Source organism: Geotrypetes seraphini, chromosome 2 (genome assembly GCF_902459505.1).
Source record: "Geotrypetes seraphini chromosome 2, aGeoSer1.1, whole genome shotgun sequence".
Classification (NCBI taxonomy): Eukaryota; Metazoa; Chordata; class Amphibia; order Gymnophiona; family Dermophiidae; genus Geotrypetes; species Geotrypetes seraphini.
In genome coordinates, this window is record NC_047085.1 from 204,491,433 (window position 1) to 204,510,026 (window position 18,594).

Below are 18,594 nucleotides of genomic sequence, written 5' to 3' on the forward strand. Positions count from 1 at the left end.
GTATGGTGAACTTAGTTCTATTAATAAAGTAGATCATTTTGTTTGTGTCGGCAACTTAATTTGTCTTGTCCTATGCTTGCTCTTTAATGATTTACTCAGTACTGGCAGCTACATTATGTCCTGTCACTATCAGTGTGCAGCAGGTCGGAAAACTAAGGCTGTTAACAGTGATGTGTAGAGAGCATCAAGCTGTTTCCTCTGTTAAAATAGATCTGTGCTCTGCTGTAATTTTTTTTTTTTAACTGAGTCAGCATGAAGCCAAGGCAAACATGGCAGAGCACTATTTGAAACACTCTGGGAAATACTTCTTTGTGAAGTGTTCCAACAGAAGACCTAGTTTGACAGAACACAGATGGTATCTGTTCCTAAATTGCGCTTTGATTTTTAGTCTAAAGTGGAACAACTATTTCTGATTAACTGAATGCCTTTTTTTTTTTTTTGGGGGGGGGGGGGTTGTGTGTTTGTGTGTAAGGTCATTAACAGCTGCTGCATTTATTTTTGTCATTTCAGGGAAATGCGTTCCAAGATGCGGTTTTTAATCAGACTGTCACAATTATCGAGAAGGAGGATGGGCTCGATGGAGAGACGTAAGAAAATAAAATTCAATGCTTGCCATACGGTGAAATAGTATTTCTGACTTTTTTGTAGGAAATGCTACACAGATTATTTTGAAGTGTCATCTTTTGAATGAGGAACCTTGCAGGCTTTTGCTTGGAGTGGATGACTGGCATAGGTGCCCATGGGGCTCTGTGCTAGTGGGGTTTGAATATTCCTTTTTTGATACTCCTCACCTCAGAGTTATATTCCAAATGTTTATTAGGAGGAACCCCCCCCCCTTAGCAATAACACTATAGAGCCATTACCAGGAGAGACCTTCCCAATAACTGGTTAAAAAAAGGAAATTGGGGAGGGATCCATGAACAAAGTTTTCATGGTCTGTATGCTGGAAGATGTTGCAGAGTTTGTGGAAGCTGATGGATCAGTAGTGCTACTAGCTCCTACTGTTGTAGGTGCAAGGGAAATGCAGCAACATTGGATCTTGAGGTATTCTAGGAGTTCACTGAAGTAGAACACCATTCCTTCACCATCCCACCCCAAAGTTCATTCATCTCCAATGTGGTTGTGGCAGGAGTAGCCTTTTGGTGCGAGTTGCCAGTTTCCCTCAGAGTCTGAAGGGGAATCAGACACTGATAATTTATTTTCCAGTGCAATAGGAATATTATGCTGAACTGTAGAGTTGTCCATGCCTGCTTGTGAGCATTCTACAGTAGATGTCAATCACAGATTTTCAGCTCCTTCTCCTCCCCCAATCTCTACTGCCCTCTTCAGTTCTTCCTTCTGCAGAAGAACATGAAGGTGTTATTCTGATCTGCTCCCTTTATTTCTTTATTTTTGCGTATTTTTTTGCAGTCTTTTTTGATCACAGTTTTACATGGCTCCAGGATCAATTGTGCCTGTTTGGAGAGGAGCAGACTCTGCAGCTAGCAGGTGTATCTTTCAAGGACCTGTTCAGCCAGCCTGCTGAATATTTATAGAGCTCAGGGTTTAGGGCCCTTAGCATTTGCTCCTTTTTTGATTTGGTCAGGCACTTGAACTTCTGTTAGGCATCAATAGCATTCTTCAGGAGGCTCATGGTGCCGGCTGCAGTTTCGCTCCCCCTTCTCTTTTCTGCAGTTCAAATTCAGTCTGACTGGCAGTCCGAAGATCTTGGTGTGACAGCTGACTGGTGTTTTGAGGCAGAAAATCCCTCCAGATTCAACTACTCTCTCAAGGAGCTGAGGCAGGCTGCAGCACCTTTTCGCTGGCACATGGTCTGTGAGTACAGGTTGTGACAGCCTATGGGCAAAATCGGAGGGAGGGGGTTTCAAAAAAAACCCTGTGATTTGACTGTTGTTCAGCATCTCTACAGACCAGCACAGCTCACTGATGGGTAATAGTTCAGCATGACCAGCAGGTGTAGACTGAGACATAAACATTTGGCTGTAGTACTAGTGTAGTATTGTGCAGTCCCTAATACACTATCTGCTCTCAGTCTCCAGCAGCTGTTGCAGTCTTCCCTGGTTTATTGTAGGGCTGTTGGACTTTGATTAGTCGCCTTCTGATCCCCGTTTCTGGTGCCAGACTGAGTTTGGGGGGGACCATTTGATGGGTCAAATCCCTCCTCCCATTTCCTCTACCTCCCCCCAATTTTTTTTTTTCTGTTAAGGTGCCTCAGCTATAAGCCTTGCCACCGATACCGGCAAGGCATGTGGCTTAAAGAGCCAGTGGAGTCTGTTAAAAAAAAAAAAAAATCCTGAGGCACTGCTGGTCTGCAGGGAAGCCTTTAATTGATTTTTATTGCTAACCGGCATGTTTTCTTTTAGCTTAGGCACGTATTGCGCAATGAACACTTTTAAAGGGAAAAAGTGCTCGTTGTGCTCCAGACACGAGGTCGATGCGGCTGGCCTTTGTTTGCGGAGGGGGAAGCCTTGGCTTCGGGTGCCGACATCCAGGTATCCCCTTTCTCGAGTGCCTTGCACGTCGGCAGCAAGCAGTGGGGAAATCCAGGCTTCCCTCACCGCCCACACAGGGATTTCCCCAGCCGCTGACGGTCAGGGAAATAAGGTTTCCCTTACTGTCGATAGTGCTGGGGATTCCCTTAACGCTGTTGTCGGCTTGCCTTCTTTAGAGAGGCGGTTCAGGCCTCTCTGCTGCTGCAGGCTTGAGGGAGGTTTTTTTAGTGGGTTAGGGTATTGGCTCACGGCATTCTTGTCAATATTCCACAGCATCCTTCACTCAAGACAACCGTACCAGGTTCTAGACAGAGATTTTATAGGTTCAAGTTCCTGCTCTGCAGTGCCTGCCAAAAAGTCACAATGATGCCAACTCTCATGGCACTCCTCTGAAAATTGGAGGTCAGCTCTCAGATTTTCTGGAGACTTGGGAGTACCTAATGTCCTACCGCTGGGTCCTGGACATCATCAAAGATGGAGTTCGCACACCCACTCTCCGACTGGTTTGTGGATTCGCTGGCAGGCCAGCCAAAGAAAGCAAACGGGATCAGAGGAAAACTACACAGATTGCTAGATATCCAAGCCAGTTCCTCCAGAAGACTTAGGCTCTGCAGATACTCCATATACTTTGTTGTGCCAAAGAAAGACTCAGAGGAGTGGAGGCCCATTCTGGAACTCAAGCATGTCGACGTGGCACTGAGTTCCTTGGTTTCGGATGAAAACCGTTTGCTCAGTCATTGCAGTGGTACGACCAGGAGAATTTCTGGCCCCTTAGATTTGACAGAAGCTTACCCTCACATTCCCTTCTTCCCGGAACACAGGAAGTTCCTCAGATTCCATGTGCTGGAAAATGACCTGTCAATTCAACACTTTCCTTTGAGCTAGCAATAGAGTCCTGAACATTCACCAAGGTTATGGTGGTGGTGGCCGCTCAACTCTGAGTGTATTGGCAGGTGTGCCCTTACTTGGACAATTGTCTCATCAGAGCTTTGTCCTGCCTGGAGAGAGAAAAGGTGTTGCAGCAGTTGCTGAGATGCTGCACAGATTATGAACTTCCATAAGAGCCACCTGGTGCTGACCCAGTCCCTGAAATATCTGGGAATCTTATTCAGCACAGCAAAAGGCCAAGGCTTTCTTCTAGAAGCACGCAAACAGAAGCTTCAGGCTTGGATTACATCCTTGTTAACCAAGCCAGAATCTACTTCATGGCATTATCTGCATGGTAGCCATGATAGAGGTAGTGCCCTGAGTGAGGGCACATAATAGACCCCTCCAGGATGCATTGCTGTCTTACTGGTCATCTCAGAGAGACTTGCTTCAAGTTCCGCTCTTCTGGACAGCGGCAGTCCAGTGCAGCATGAGCTAGTGGCTTCATCCACAGTCTTTGGCAAAGGGGATCCCCCTTTGGTTCGATTCCTGATCACTCTAACAATGGTTGCAAGCTTATTCGGCTGGGATGCTCATTGCAGTGATTACCCAGTCCAAGGCTAATGGACCCCATCTCAATGGAAGTGGTCTGTCAACAGTCTGGAATTCTGAACAATTCGAATGGCAGCTCCGACTGAAGTCTTTGCTGAAGGGTAAGGCAGTCTTCTCTGACAGTGCCACAGTGGTGGCTTATGTCAACAGATAGGGAGGCACCAGGAACGTTTCACTACGAGAGGAGGTGAAGCATTGTTCTGTTAGGCAGAAACTCATCTGCAGACGATCTCGGTGATGCACATGGCCAGAGTGGACAATGTTCAAGCAGATTACCTCAGCAGGCAAACATTTGATCCAGGAGCATGGACATTGTTTGTGCAAGCCTTCCAGGCCACTGTGAGTTATTACCTTGTATCTTAACGTATGTTCAAATTTGGATTTTATAGTAATTCGCTTAGTGTTTTATTTGTTATCATTATTTTGTATTTTATTGTACATCCAAATTTGGATTTTAATGTACATCGCTTAGTATTTTATGTATAAGCGATTCATCAAATTTCGAATAAACTTGAAACTTGAAGGGGTTGCCCAATGTTCAACTTCATGGCACATGTATGAGTATCTGTCTCTAGGATTTAAAAGTTTTGGGTTTTTTTTTTTTCTTCTGTGAATCACCCCTGCTGGCCCAGTTGAGTAACACCTAGCCTACCTGAACTGACTTCCCTTCTCCACCTCCAAGGTGAAAAGGTGATTAAAAAGGACTGCTCACGGATTGGTCTTTCAACATGAGCAGAACATTTTTTTACCCCTCAACCTTGCTGCCTCTTTATGATACTGACATACTATCTTCGTGTGTGACCCCTCTGCTGTCTAGACTAGCACACTACCAAGTTTCTTCCAGTTTCCTCATTCTCCTTCCACTTTGATAACACCCATACTCCCTCTCCTGCTATTAACCTTCCCCAAATTCTCCCCAAGCCACTGAACCCCTTATCAAATCTCTCTTTAAACCCATTACCTCCCCTACCTCGTATCCACTACCCTCTTCTCTAAAGATCCAACACTTTCTCCCTCTCATTTGGTCATCCCCACTCTCCCTGCATGCACCTCGTCCATGTTGCAGCAGCAGGTCCCCCCCCATACCTTCCCTACTCTCGCCCGTATCTTCTTCCTTCTTCTCTTGTTCTCTGCTGGGTCCATCAACCTCAATCCTGTTTATCCCAACCAATTCCCACCCTACTCGTATGGGCCACCTTGAAGGCCAAACCACAATCTCATCAACCTTATTTTTATTACTCTCCTCCCCCCCTCCCCTCGCCTTGCCCTTCTTTTTTATTCCCTATGGAATGCCAGCCCTATTCCCAACAAGCTTGCCTACATCCATGACCTCTTCATCTCTCCATCTAATCGCACTGAGACCTGAATCTGCCCTGATGACTCTACTTTAGCCACTGCCCTGTGTCATAGAGGTTACCTTTTCTTCCACACACCTCACCCCGTTGGTCAAAGAGGAGGTGTTGGGCTGCTACTCTCACCCTCCTGCAGATTTCAACTCCTTCTCTCACCTCAGTCTCAACACTCTCCCTCCTTTTGAAGTCCATTCCATTTGTTTATTCACTCCCCTACTTCTCTGAGTAGCAATTATCTTCCGACTAACCCACTCCTCCACCCCCATTTGTCCCACTGTTCCTTCCTCACCGACTTTGACTCCTGGCTCTCCTTCTTTCTTGCTCGAGCCTTCATCCTCTTTCTTCATCCTTGGTGACTTCAACATCCATGTTGACGACACCTCCAATTCCTACACTTCTAGGTTCCTTGCCCTAACATCCTCATTCAATCTCCAAATGTGCTTCACCACTCCTACACACCTGAATGTCCGCTACCTCGACTTAGTCCTATCCTCCAACAGCTCGACCATCAAATTCTGCAATCTCCTTTCTGACCATCATCTACTAATGTTCACAATTTATCACCCCTCCCCCCCCAGACCCAGCCAATCACTACCAATACATTTGGGAATTTTCAGGCTATTGACCATGGAGCCCTCTTCTCTGCTGTCTCATCCCTCTCCTCAGTTACTATATCACACAAGACTGTCAATGAAGCTGTCCTCTCCAATAACACCATCTTCTCTGCTCTAGATACTCTTGCTCCTCCAATTTCATGTCCTGTTAGGCATGCCAAACCCCAACCCTGGCTGACACCACCCACCCCACACATACACATCTGCTACCTATTCTCCTGTGCCCATTCACTGAACGTCTCTGGCTTAAATCCTGCATGCACACTGACTTCATACACTTCAAATTCATGCTGATATTCTAGTCTGTCCTCTTGCTTGCTATACAAGAATACTATACTCATTTAACCACTGATTTTAGCTCCAACCCTTGCTGTCTGTTTTACCACACTAAATTTGCTACTCAAAGCACCCTCACCTCCTATCCCCCTTCAATTTCTTCCCAGACTATGGCAGAGTTCTTCTACAATAATATGCAGAAGATTCATCTTGAACTCTCAACCAGGCTGCCTCCCCCTCCCCTCATCTTCACCTTCTGCTAATTTCCCCTCAACACCTGCCACCCTCTCTTCCTTCTCTGAAATGACTGAGGAGGAAAGTTCACATCTCTCATTCTTCAAACCCACCATCTGCTCCTCTGATCAGATTCCCATCACCTACTTAGCACTATCTCTCCGCTGTCATCCCTCCTATCTGTCATATCCTCAACCTATCGCTCTCCACTGCAACTATCCCTGATGCCTTTAAACATGCCGCATCACACCCCTCCTCAAAAACCCTCACTAGACCCCACATGCCCCTCCAACAATCGCCCTATTTTCCTCCTCCCCTCCTTATCCAAGTTACTTCAATGCACTGTTCACTGCTGTTGTCTGGACTTCTCTCATCATAAGCTATTCTTGACCCGCTTCAATCAGGCTTTCTTTCACCCACTGCATTCCATGGAAACTACTCTTACTAAAGTTTCCAGTGACCTGTTCCTTGGGAGATCCAAAGGTCTCTACTCTATCCTCATCCTTCTCGATCTATCTGCAGCCTTTGATACTGTTGATCACCATCTACTCCTTGATATGCTTCCCTTGCTAGGATTCCAGGGTTCTGGTATTCTTCCTATCTCTCCCATCGCATCTTCAGTATATGCATCCTGCTATCAATTGGTGTACCTCAAGGCTCTGTCCTGGGACTTCTCCCTATGTCATTCTCTCTTTTCCTCCTTTTAAGAAATTACAGTGGTGCCTCACACAACGAACTTAATTCGTTCCAGGAGCAAGTTTGTTATGCGAAAAGTTCGTTATGTGAAACGCATTTTCCCATAACAATACATGTAAAAAAAAATAATTCGTTCTGTAGCATAAAATATGCTAAGATGACATAAAAAAAGATAAATTTACCTTGTTAGAGCTGTTAGCATGATATAGAGGGGATATATGTGAAGGGGAGGGGAGACAGGGGTTTTGTTGACCCTTGCTGTGTATTATAATCACCCCCCACATACTCCCCAGTACCTTTTTTAATTCCTCCCATCTTTCCCAGCCAGTGGCGTACAGGCCAGAAGCGCAGAGATCAGGAGCAATTCCTCTGCACGCCTGTGTGGGCCCATGCCGATCTCCGAATGGCTGCAGTTAGTTCTTGTGAGTCCCGCGAGAGCTGGCTGCAGTTAGTTCTTGTGAGTCCCGCGAGAGCTGACTGCAGCCATTCAGAGATCAGCGCAGGCCCAGGCGGCGGGGGGGGAGGTTTAAAAATATGCGGTGGCGGCGGGGGGAGGTTTAAACATATGCGGTGGCGGCGGGGGGAGGTTTAAACATATGCGGTGGCGGCGGGGGGAGGTTTAAACATATGCGGTGGCGGCGGGGGGAGGTTTAAAAATATGCGGTGGCGGCGGGGGGAGGTTTAAAATATGTAACGCCAGTTAAGCGATGCAGCTCGGGCGACTTCGTTGTGTGAAACGAAGTCCGTTGTACGGATCAAGACAAGAAGTTCGTTGTGCGCAGCGTTCGCTGTGCGAGGCGGCCGTTATGCGAGGCACCACTGTACTGGTAGTTAAGAATTTCTTTTGAGCTATTCTTTACAAGATTTAAACTTCCTGTTCTGAATTTAGACAGTGGAGAATTGATAGGGATTTTGTAAAGTTCTATGGGTTTCACAGATTTTTTTTTTTTGACATTTGAAACATTAAGTGGAGCCCATTTATAGTTAGTATAAAAAATCTGAAACTCATTGCCATAACTTATGGTCCAGATTCTATTTACTAAAGCCACGTTTTCAAGTATGAATTTACTAGAGTATGCTCTGACTAATGCATTGCATAATTGGCTGTGTACTAATTAGGTAATACTGCATACTTATAGTTAAATATAGCACCTAAAGAGCTTTTGTTCTAATTTACTTTTTCATTCTTTTTCTAAGGATCTTTATGTATTTGTTTCTTGGTGGACTTGGTTTGCTTGTCGTCATTGGTCTGCATCAACTACTAGAATCGAGAAAGGTAAATAACTGAAATGGAATAAGATGTATTTTTATCTATAGGTACAAACTAGTGGACATTTGCTTGTTGTCACAAGTTAATATATTTAGGTAATATATGTCATGAACTGTCTTGGTAGCCTGTGGTTAATTGTGGTATACAAAAGCATACTGGAAAAATGTGCATTTCACCTGTTGAAAGGTCACTTGGATACACAAAGTCAGAGGCGTGAAGAAAGTACAAGAGTTTTATTCACAGCATGCCGGGACTCTAGTGCAGTTAATAGCCTGCCTACTAGAGTGTCAGAAACAGGAAATACACGGACTTTTATGCCCTTTTCGCAAACTAATATATGCAAAAACTACAATTTTCATTTGTTACTTCTATAACTTTCTACAATTATTATTGGTCCTAAGCCAGCACTTATGATAGGTTCAGGGGTACAACTTATAGTCCTATAGGAAACTAGCTCATTTCTCTGCTTATCTAAATCTTACAGGTCTAAATGTTACATGTACAGAAGGGCAGGGCACATCATGGCTCAAACTCTTATCTATTCAGCTTACAATGTGGTAAGGCAGGGACATACATTTCAGGCAGTTGTAGTCAATAGATTATACACTGTTTTCAGCTATGTAGGCCAGAGCAATATTTTAAACAACAGTTAACTATTTCATGACCCTACATTCCCCCCTTTCAGGCTGGTGTACCTAAGGAGCCAAGCCTGACAAAATAAAGTTAGGGATCAGGAAAGTCGGGGTTCCCAGTGGGTAAGGGACGATACTGGGAGAGGGCAAGGGCCAATGCAGCAGTGGAACGGTTGACAGCGGAGTCCACAGTGCGGTGAAGAAATTTCATAGCCAGTGGAACTAAACAAGGTAGACAACATAGTACCAGGGAGGACAAAGCAGTTATCAGCAGAATTGTTTTCAGGGTCGTATCAGACGGTAACCAAGAGCCCAGGGAACCAGAGAACCAGTCTGTATTGAGGCCATGCCAGGTTTGAACAGGAACATGAGCCAGCTTGGTGATACGATCCACAACTTCTTCAATCACTTTACCATCACCATCAAGTTCAAGGCAACAGTTGGAAAGGTTGAATTTACCACAGACACCCCCTTCAGCAGCTAGTAAATAGTCCAAAGCTAGACGATTCTGATAAATAGCAGTGCGCATTTTAGCATTCGCTCTGCCAATGGTACTCAAAGCTCAGGAGGTCTCATTGGTTATCAGTTCGAGTACGTCTTGTAGACGAATAATGCGGTTTAGCATGTAGATTGGGGTCCGATAGCCCCAGGTGCCATCTTCGGCCCATGTGGCAGGTCCGTAAACAGCAATTATCCGTTCTGCAGGCCAATCATCACCCCATTCACCTATTTTAAGGGAATTGGTGGAAGTAGACCGCTTTTGGCGACCCCCCAGGTGTTTAATACAGGGGCTCCCAGGTGTTCACCATCGGCCAGCGGTAACAGGAAGAATCTGGGGCGGATCATGCCGAGTACACAAGTTCCAGTCCAATTTGCTGGCAACCAGAAGTATGCAAATAAGCCGCAGAGCCAGTATCGACCATCAGTGGCTGGCCAGTGATCATAGGAGATACCCTTGAGCAGATTCTGGAGGGGACTACCTGGCAGAGTGGAGATGAGGTTAGCAGGCCAGGGAGTCCAGGTAGCTGTTGTGGCATTGAAGGACCAGAGCGAGGTACATTTGAGGTGTCCGACTTGAACATTGAAGGGACCATCAATCCGCTGCAGGCAGTGAGAGGCAATAATGGAGGTCCGCAAAGTCCATCGAGGAGGCCGAGGAGTGGAAGCAAAAGTAAGGTTCTGTGTAGATAAGCTTAACATGTCTAACTGCTTTGCCTCCCATGGCCATTGCTCACCCATATTAGTGCCACCACAAACAAAACAATTGCTAATATTAAGGGTTTGTCCAATAGCCTCAGCAAACTGTATAAACAAGTTTCGAGTAACTGCTGGAATTTCAATGTCTACTTTCATGTTTTCATAAAACTGTGGAAATACAATGGAGTGATGTACTGGTGCTCGGGGTCAGGTCACTACGTGGATGTATAGGTTCTTCACCTGGGTCAGACCCTTTGCCTGAAATTCTAAACCCAATACGCCATTTCACATACTCTAATTTCTGATTCCAATTTTGAGGTTTCATGATAGTGAAGGAAACTGGGTTGCAGGCCCCTATCGGGCAGGTTGGGCTAGGCATAGGGCCTAAACGTAGAGTAGCAGAAGCTGGGGGCGGCTGGCCTTTTTCGTGGGTTAGGGGGTAAGTAGCCCACTTAATCTGATGTTCATATTGACAGGCAAAGGCACCATACTTTCTCTGCCTGTACAGTGGAGAGATTATGAAAGGGCACATGTATTTATCACATGTGGAGTAATATCTCTGCCAACTGAGGGACCCACAAGTAACAGAATACTTAGGGCTGCAGGTCTGGAGAACTCTATCAGCAACCCCACATGCATCAAAATACACAGTTACTGGCTTCCTGGGATCCACTATGGGAGTTTGGTTAACAAGCGGACCATCAGCTCCATTAATGCGGACTTCTACCCATTTTTCGTCTTTAATACTAGTGGGTTGGTAACATATGATTCCATCAGTGGTTTGGCACTTGCGATAATTGACTCCCTCATAGGAACAGACATCAGGTAAGGGAGCAATATGACAACGGAATTGGGTTCTATACAGGAGGGCCATTTCTACCTGATTTCCATTACGGACCTCAGAAAGGCATGGTTTACAGGACTTAAGGGGTTGTGCCTGAGCTTCTGGCACAACAGGAAACAAATACAAAAGGAAGAAGCATAAGACAGTAAGAAGAAAACAGGAGCATTCGGCAATGTATACACAGAAAACCCATTTCTCAAAGAGTGACTCTCAATGCACATAGAAGAAGGTTCAATTGGGGCAGTGGTTAACCACAAACAGTCAGTTAAACTCAAACACTTATGAAAAGGTTATATTCAGAACACCTGCTAAATACAGTGGTAAATGTTTAAAGCAATTTTGAGGTTTTAGAAATCTTCAGCTGGAGATATGTCTTGCCTGGGGTGGCTTGCCATACAGCAGCAGGCTTGACTGCTGTAATGAAACCAGGTTCCGTGTCCGGACACCTTGACAGCTGTAGGGGAAGAAATGAGGACAGTGAAAGGGCTTGTCCACCTAGGTTTCAGGGGGTCTGACTTTATAGCCATACCGTATCCCCAGGGATGTATCCATGGACTTGTGTAGCTATCGGTAGTGGGGCCCTTTCCAGGACCCATTTGTGGAGCTCTTGAAGGGCCTTAGCTAAAGATTGGACCTGACTCTGGAGGATATCTGATCCCAGAGTAGCAAAGGAACCAGGATCTGGGTTCACAATGGGTGGTGGCCGGCCGAACATGAGCTCAAATGGGGACAATTTAGTGGGTTTAGATGGGGTGCATCTAATCTGAAATAGGACAGAGGGCAGCAGGACAGATTGGTTTCTTCAATTCGTTTCGTGAGAAGGGTCTTAAGAGTTCTGTTAATTCTTTTGACCTGACCAGAGCTCTCAGGATGGTAAGCAGCATGTAATTTCCATTCAATTTGGAGAGCCTGAGCAGTTTGTTGGACAACATCGGCAATGAAAGCAGGGCCGTTGTCACTGCCTATAGAAACAGAGAGACCAAAGCGCGGAATTATGTCGTTTAGGAGGTGCTGGGTTACTTTTCTGGCGCGTTCAGTGCAAGTAGGGAAGGCTTCAACCCATCTAGTCAGAGTATCTGTGAAGACTAGAAGGTGACTGAAGGAACGGGAAGTGGGCATGTAGGTGAAGTCTACAGACAGAACCTGCATCGGATATGTTCCAATGGGTTGGTGTCCAGGAGGTGGCAGTCGTCTGATTGGGGAATTTATTCTAGAACAGACAACACACTGTCGGACCGTATTCCGGACTAGCTGATCAAGGTGGTTGATAAAGAAATGTCTCTTGAGAGTCATTTTCATAGCGGGTTCTCCAGAGTATGCCAAATCATGGCATCTTTTGACAATCGTGAGGGCCAGATGTTGAGGAATGAATATGAGGGTACCCACTGTGCTCGTGTTTGAAGTATCAGTGTGTGGGTCTGGATTGGCACTTGAATTGGCGCATATTTGTATCCACCCCCCTTTCAGGACAGACTGGCCCGAAAGAGTGCAGGCCCAAGTCTGTTCCTGAGAAGTGTATTGGGGTGTAAGGGAGTCCAGAAAAGGAATGATGGTGTACAGAGGAGCCGAAGGAGGGGGGCAGAGGCTGGAAGCTCGGGCTGTGCGGTCGACAAGGGCATTGCCACCTGAGATGAGATCAGTGACACGACGGTGGGCACGACAGTGCATAACCGCAACACGGGAGGGCAATTTAACGGCCTCAAGGAGATCAAGAATGAGGGGAGCATGATGAATCAGGCAGCCGGAGGCTGTAATGAAACCTTGATGTTTCCAGATGGCCCCATGGGCATGCAAGGTAAGGAAAGCATATTTGGAGTCAGTATATATATTGCAAGACTGAGAGGCAGAGTGGCGAAGGGCAGAAGTGAGGGCATACAGCTCAGCTTCTTGGGCGGAAGTGCCAGAGGGCAGAGGGCCCATGAGTAAAGGGGAAGTGGCAGAGACTACTGCATAACCAGCAATACGAGTACCAGAAGGGGTGACAGACGAACTGCCATCTGTGAAAAGAGTGAGATCAGGATCCCGGAGGGGGATATCAGTGAGATCAGGACGGGAAGAATAAACTAAGTCAACGGTGTCAAGGCAGTTCTGTACGACCGGCTGGGAGGAGACAGGGAGGAGAGTGGAGGGGTCAAGGAGTGAAGAGACAACAAGAGAGACCTGAGGGTTTTCACAAAGAAGGGCTTGGTATTTAAGGAGGCGCTCATTCGTGAGCCACAGGGAGCCTTTATGTTCTAGAAGAGAGGTCACACAGTGTGGGACAAAGAGGTCAATATGTTGGCCAAAAGTGAGTTTATTAGCGTGCTGTAAGAGATCTGATACGGCGGCAATTGCCTGAAGGCAGGGAGGCCACCCAGCAGCAACAGGATCCAATTGTCGAGAGAGATAGGCAATGGGCCTATGCCAGGAACCAAGGAATTGAGTAAGGACTCCGGCTGCGATACCAGATTTTTCATGAACATAGAGCTGGAAAGGTTTGGAGGGTTCAGGAAGGCCAAGGGCAGGAGCCTGAGTCAGAAGTTTTTGGAGGCAGCGAAAAGACCGCTCCTGAAGTTGGGTCCAGACAAAAGGGGCTGAGTCAGCGCCTTTGGTGGAATCATACAGAGGACGAGCAATAGTAGAGAAATCAGGGATCCAGATACGACAGTATCCGGCAATACCGAGGAAGGCGCGCAGGGCTTTGCGAGTATCAGGAACAGGGAGACTAAAGACAGCCTGGACACGGGTGTGGGGAAGGGAGCTGGTACCCTGGGAAATATGAAACCCAAGGTAGGTGACACGAGGAAGGCACAACTGAGCCTTCCGGAGAGACACACGGTATCCGCAATGGAGGAGAAACTGAAGGAGAGAGCGAGTGTCCTCCTGACAAGCAGAGATAGATAGAGAGCAGAGAAGAAGATCATCTACGTACTGCAGGACTTGGGAATCAGTTGAAGGGGAGAAATTAGCAAGGTCTGAAGCAAGGGCGGTGCTGAATAGAGTGGGGCTATTTTTAAAGCCCTGGGGTAGACGGGTCCAGGTTACTTGGGAGGTTTGTCCAGTGGAAGGGTTTTCCCATTGGAATGCAAAAATTGGCTGACTGGTAGGGGCTAACCGACAACAAAAGAATGCATCCTTGAGATCCAAAACAGTGAAGTAGGTAGCTCCAGGGGGAACCAATCCCAACAGGGTATAAGGATTAGGGACAGTAGGATGGATATTCTCTACAAGACGGTTGACAGCACGGAGGTCCTGGACGGGGCGGTAATCAGGGGGATCACCGGATTTTAAAACTGGAAGGAGGGGGGTATTCCAAGGTGATTTGCAAGGAACCAAAAACCCACAATCTAGCAAACGAGACAAATGGACGTGTATTCCCTGGAGAGCAGACTGGGATATGCGGTACTGCTTGATAGAGACCGGACTGGCAGAAGCCTTGAGGGTAACAACAAAGGGTGGGATGTTACGTGCTAGTCCGGGGGACCCAGACTCAGCCCAAACAGTCGAATCAAGGCCCTCAAGAAAATCAGGTACAGAGAGTGGGGGTTTGCTTGCCATGGGTTCTGACAATAGGGAACAGGAAGCTTGGTGAGGGGGCAGCGGAGCGGTCAGGAATGGGTGTGAGGTTTGCAGAAGGAAGGTCCATAGTCAGACCGTGAGAGGACAGACGAATAGTGGCTCCCAAGCGCTGGAGAAGGTCCCGACCAAACAAGGGGACAGGACAAGGGGGCATGTACACAAAAGAATGTGGTATGGAATGACCACTAATGCAAATCGAAACTGGTTCAAGGATAGGGACAGAATCAGAAGAGCCATTTGCACCCATAATGGAGATAGATTTGGAAGAACGCTTACTGAGAGGGCGGGTCAGAACTGAGTGTTTGGCGCCGGTGTCGACCAGCATAGAGATAGAATGGTCCCCTATATGGACATTGACCAAGGGCTCGTGGGAACCGAGCGAGTAAGTTGGGAACAATCCGGAAAGTCCCTGGTACTCACTGCGAGCCGGTCTGTCTCAGTAATCAGTTTCAGAGTCAGACTGAAAGGATGCCAAACCAATAGTAGGTTGGTCCGTAGTTTTAGCCTGACAGGTACGGGGCTTGCTTGGACACTCGTTCTTCCAGTGACCCCTCTCCTTGCAATAGGCACACTGATCCAGTTCTAAATTCCTACAGGGTCCCGTCCGACTTTGTGTATCCAAGTGACCTTTCATTTGGTGCCCGAACAGGGACATATATTTCAGGCAGATGTAAATAGATTATACACTGTTTTCAGCTATGTAGGCCAGAGCAATATTTTAAACAACAGTTAACTATTTCATGACTCTACACTATGACTATTAGACTTAACAGCATATATAATGCAATAGGTGTATCATTTTGGACAATAGGGTATTCTCCCCATGCTCACGAGCCATGCAGAAGGAATCGATTCCAGATTTTCAACTCCTCCTCTTTCTCCAGAAGGCTCTGCTGCCCCCTGCATGTGTATATTTCTTTCTTTGGTATTTTTTGTGGTTTTTCGGCTCTCAGTGCACCAGAGCTCTCTGGGGCAGGGGAAAACTCTGCCTGTGTGGAGAAGCAGCAGACTTGGGTATGCAGCTGGCAGGTTAATCCCTTGGGGACTTGTTTGGCCAGTCTGTGGAAAGCTTTTTGGAGCTCGGGGTCCATATCCTTAGTAGTTTAGCTTGCCTTCTGAAACATAGGGGCTCGAGCACAGGTTGTTAGACATCTGCAAGGGGCTCAGTGGGGCCTCTTCAGGATGCCAGCTGCGATTTTGCCTCCTCACCTCCCTTCACATGCGCAGTTCCACAGGGGTTGAGGATCAGTCTGATTGGCAGCCCAAAGATCTCAGCGATTGGAGGATTGTCTGATTGAGGCAGGAATTCTTCCAGATTCAGCTACTTAAGAGCTGAGGCAGGCTGCACATGTCAGAGTGAGTAAAACCTATTTTCGAAAGTTTCTGCTAAATCATCTAGGGACACCCTCCCCCCCACCTCTAAAATCCTGTTTTCTGAGATTTTTTAAACTTTTAGTTAAGGCATTTTTGAGCTTTTTTTGTCTCCAGTTTTTGGGACCGGAGCATTGCCCGGAAACCTGTACCCGATGTTCTTCTCTTCAGAGGAGGACTTTGAAAAACTGCCTTCTTCAACAGAAGTTATTGTTCAGTGTCGCTATGGAGGGGGAGTCGACATCAATACCGACACCAGCGGCACCAACCAAGACCACACCGCGTATATCGAAACCGGCAGAAACCTCTTTGGTGTCACAACCTCATGTGGGTAAGCCAGCTAAGAAGCCTTCTCCTACCTCATCTGGAACTCAGGTCAAAGTGGCATTGAGTCGAGTCATGCCGACCTCGAAAAAGTCCCGTAAGCGCCCGGTCCCTATTTTGGTGAGTGCCTCGATTTTGGCTTCCTCATCACCGGACCAGAGTGCTGCACCAGGTGTACCGGCGAAAAAGCTAGTGGTACCGGTGCTCTTCCTTTAGCAGATAATTGATTATTTGCTTAGGGAGGAATTGGGTAATCATTTTCAAATGCTGGTACCGACCCAATTTATGGCTAGGTCGACACCGGCTCTCCAGGTGACGGTTCAGTCTGAGCAGATAACGACACCGACTGCACCTCAAGTTGATGCTCCACCAGTGCGAGAACTTTTAGCACGGGAGTCGATTGATCTCACTCCATGGCACCAGTCATCCTCGACTCAAACATTTAGAGAGGCGACGCCAGTGCAGTCTCGGAAGGCCTCTCATAAGATGTAACATATTGAGCCTTAAGCACCAAGTCTCTGACACCGTCCTCATTCCATTCAGGACTCAGACTTATTGGGAGACTTGGAGCGGGAACCACTCTCGTCTGTTGATGAGGACACTGATAGTTCAGATTCGCCTCTTCTCAACCTGCTTTTTCTGAGACATCCTCTTTTGCAAAGTTTCTCCGGCAAAAGGCTGAGGACCTTTCCATTCCACTGGAGGTGGACTCCAAGTATAGCAGGAATCTCAAAGTCCCTCCTTGTGGGCCGCAATCCAGTCGGGTTTTCAGGATTTCCCCAATGAATATGCATTGAAAGCAGTGCATGCACATAGATCTCATGCATATTCATTGGGGAAATCCTGAAAACCCGACTGGATTGCGGCCCTCAAGGAGGGACTTTGAGACCCCGAAGTATAGCAAACAGTTCTTGCAGGCTGTAGACCAGGGCTGCCCAAGTCCGATCCTCGAGATCTACTGGCAGGCCAGGTTTTCAGGATATCCACAATGAATATGCTTGAGAGAGATTTGCAGTGCAGTGCAGACAAATCTTTCTCATGCATATTCATTGTTGCTATCCTGAAAACCTGGCCTGCAGGTAGATCTCGAGGGCCGGACTTGGGTATCCCTGCTCTAGACCAGACATGGGCAACTCTGGTCTAGAGAGCTGCACGGGAATGGGGACGACGGGGATCCTGCGGGTTCCCCCTTTGTGTCGCGGGAATCCCGTGGGGACGCCTCCGAGGGTCGCGGGGTTCCTGCGGGGCTGGATATATTCAGCCGCAAGGCTCGTCTCCCTACTTGCCCTGCCGCACACAGCCGAACGGAAGTCTTCCTGATGTCAGCGCTCACGTCGGAGGGAGGGCTTAAGCAAAGCCCTCCCTCCCTCCGACGTCAGCGCTGACATCGTGAAGACTTCCGGTCGGCTGTGTGCTGCGGCAGGGCAGGCAGGGAAGAGGCAGTGGTACAAGGCTGGGGCGGTCCGCCCCAGGTGCAGCACAGCCAGCCAGGTCCCCCGACCGACCGACAACAGGCCCGGTCCATCAAACCTCCCTGCCCTGTAGCCACGAATCTAAATTACTTTCTTACAGCAGCTTCAATACTCCAGCTGCTGTAAGAAGGTAATTTAGATTTGCGGCTACAGGGCAGGGAGGTTTGTTGGACCGGGCCTGTTCTTTTGTCAGTCGGGCGGGTAAGCGCCACAAAGGTAAGGGGCAGGGAGGGAGGAAAGGTGGAGTGGAGAGGAAAAGCGCTTAAGGTAAAACTGAGGGGGGAGAAGGACGCTGAAAGCACTGGGGAAGATGGGGGAGAAGGACGCTGAAAGGACATGGGGGAGATGGGGGGGAGAAGAACGCTGAAAGGACATGGGGAAGATGGGGGAGAAGGACGCTGAAAGGACATGGGGAAGACGGGGGAGAAGGACGCTGAAAGGACATGGGGAAGACAGGGGGGAGAAGGACACTGAAAGCACATGGGGAAGACAGGGGGGGGAGAAGGACGCTGAAAGGAAATGGGGAAGAGAGAGTGGGGAGAAGACGCTGGCAGGGAAGAAGACAGAGATGCCAGACTATGGGGGGAGCAGAGGGAAGAAGATGGGTGCCAGACCAATTTGGAAGGGGGGAGAAAGGGAGGCACAGTAACAGAGCAAATGGAAGACGCAGAGAGAAGAGAGACAGTGGATGGAAGGAATTGAATGAGAAAATGAGGAAAGCAGAAACCAGGCAACAAAGGTAGGAAAAAAAATTCTATTTCTTTTTTTTTTTTTGCTTTAGGA

General features: G+C 47.5%; 1 protein-coding gene across 2 annotated transcripts in view; it reads left to right on the forward strand.

Moving 5' to 3' along the window:
- The window catches only part of SSR1 (signal sequence receptor subunit 1), a 93,896-nt gene that overhangs the window by 43,738 nt on the left and 31,564 nt on the right, over nucleotides 1-18,594 (forward strand). For both annotated transcript variants that reach the window (XM_033934736.1, XM_033934737.1), the window contains exons 5-6: nucleotides 511-587; nucleotides 8,341-8,419. In XM_033934736.1, coding sequence (XP_033790627.1) covers nucleotides 511-587; nucleotides 8,341-8,419 — 156 coding nt within the window. The remainder of the gene's footprint in view (nucleotides 1-510; nucleotides 588-8,340; nucleotides 8,420-18,594) is intronic.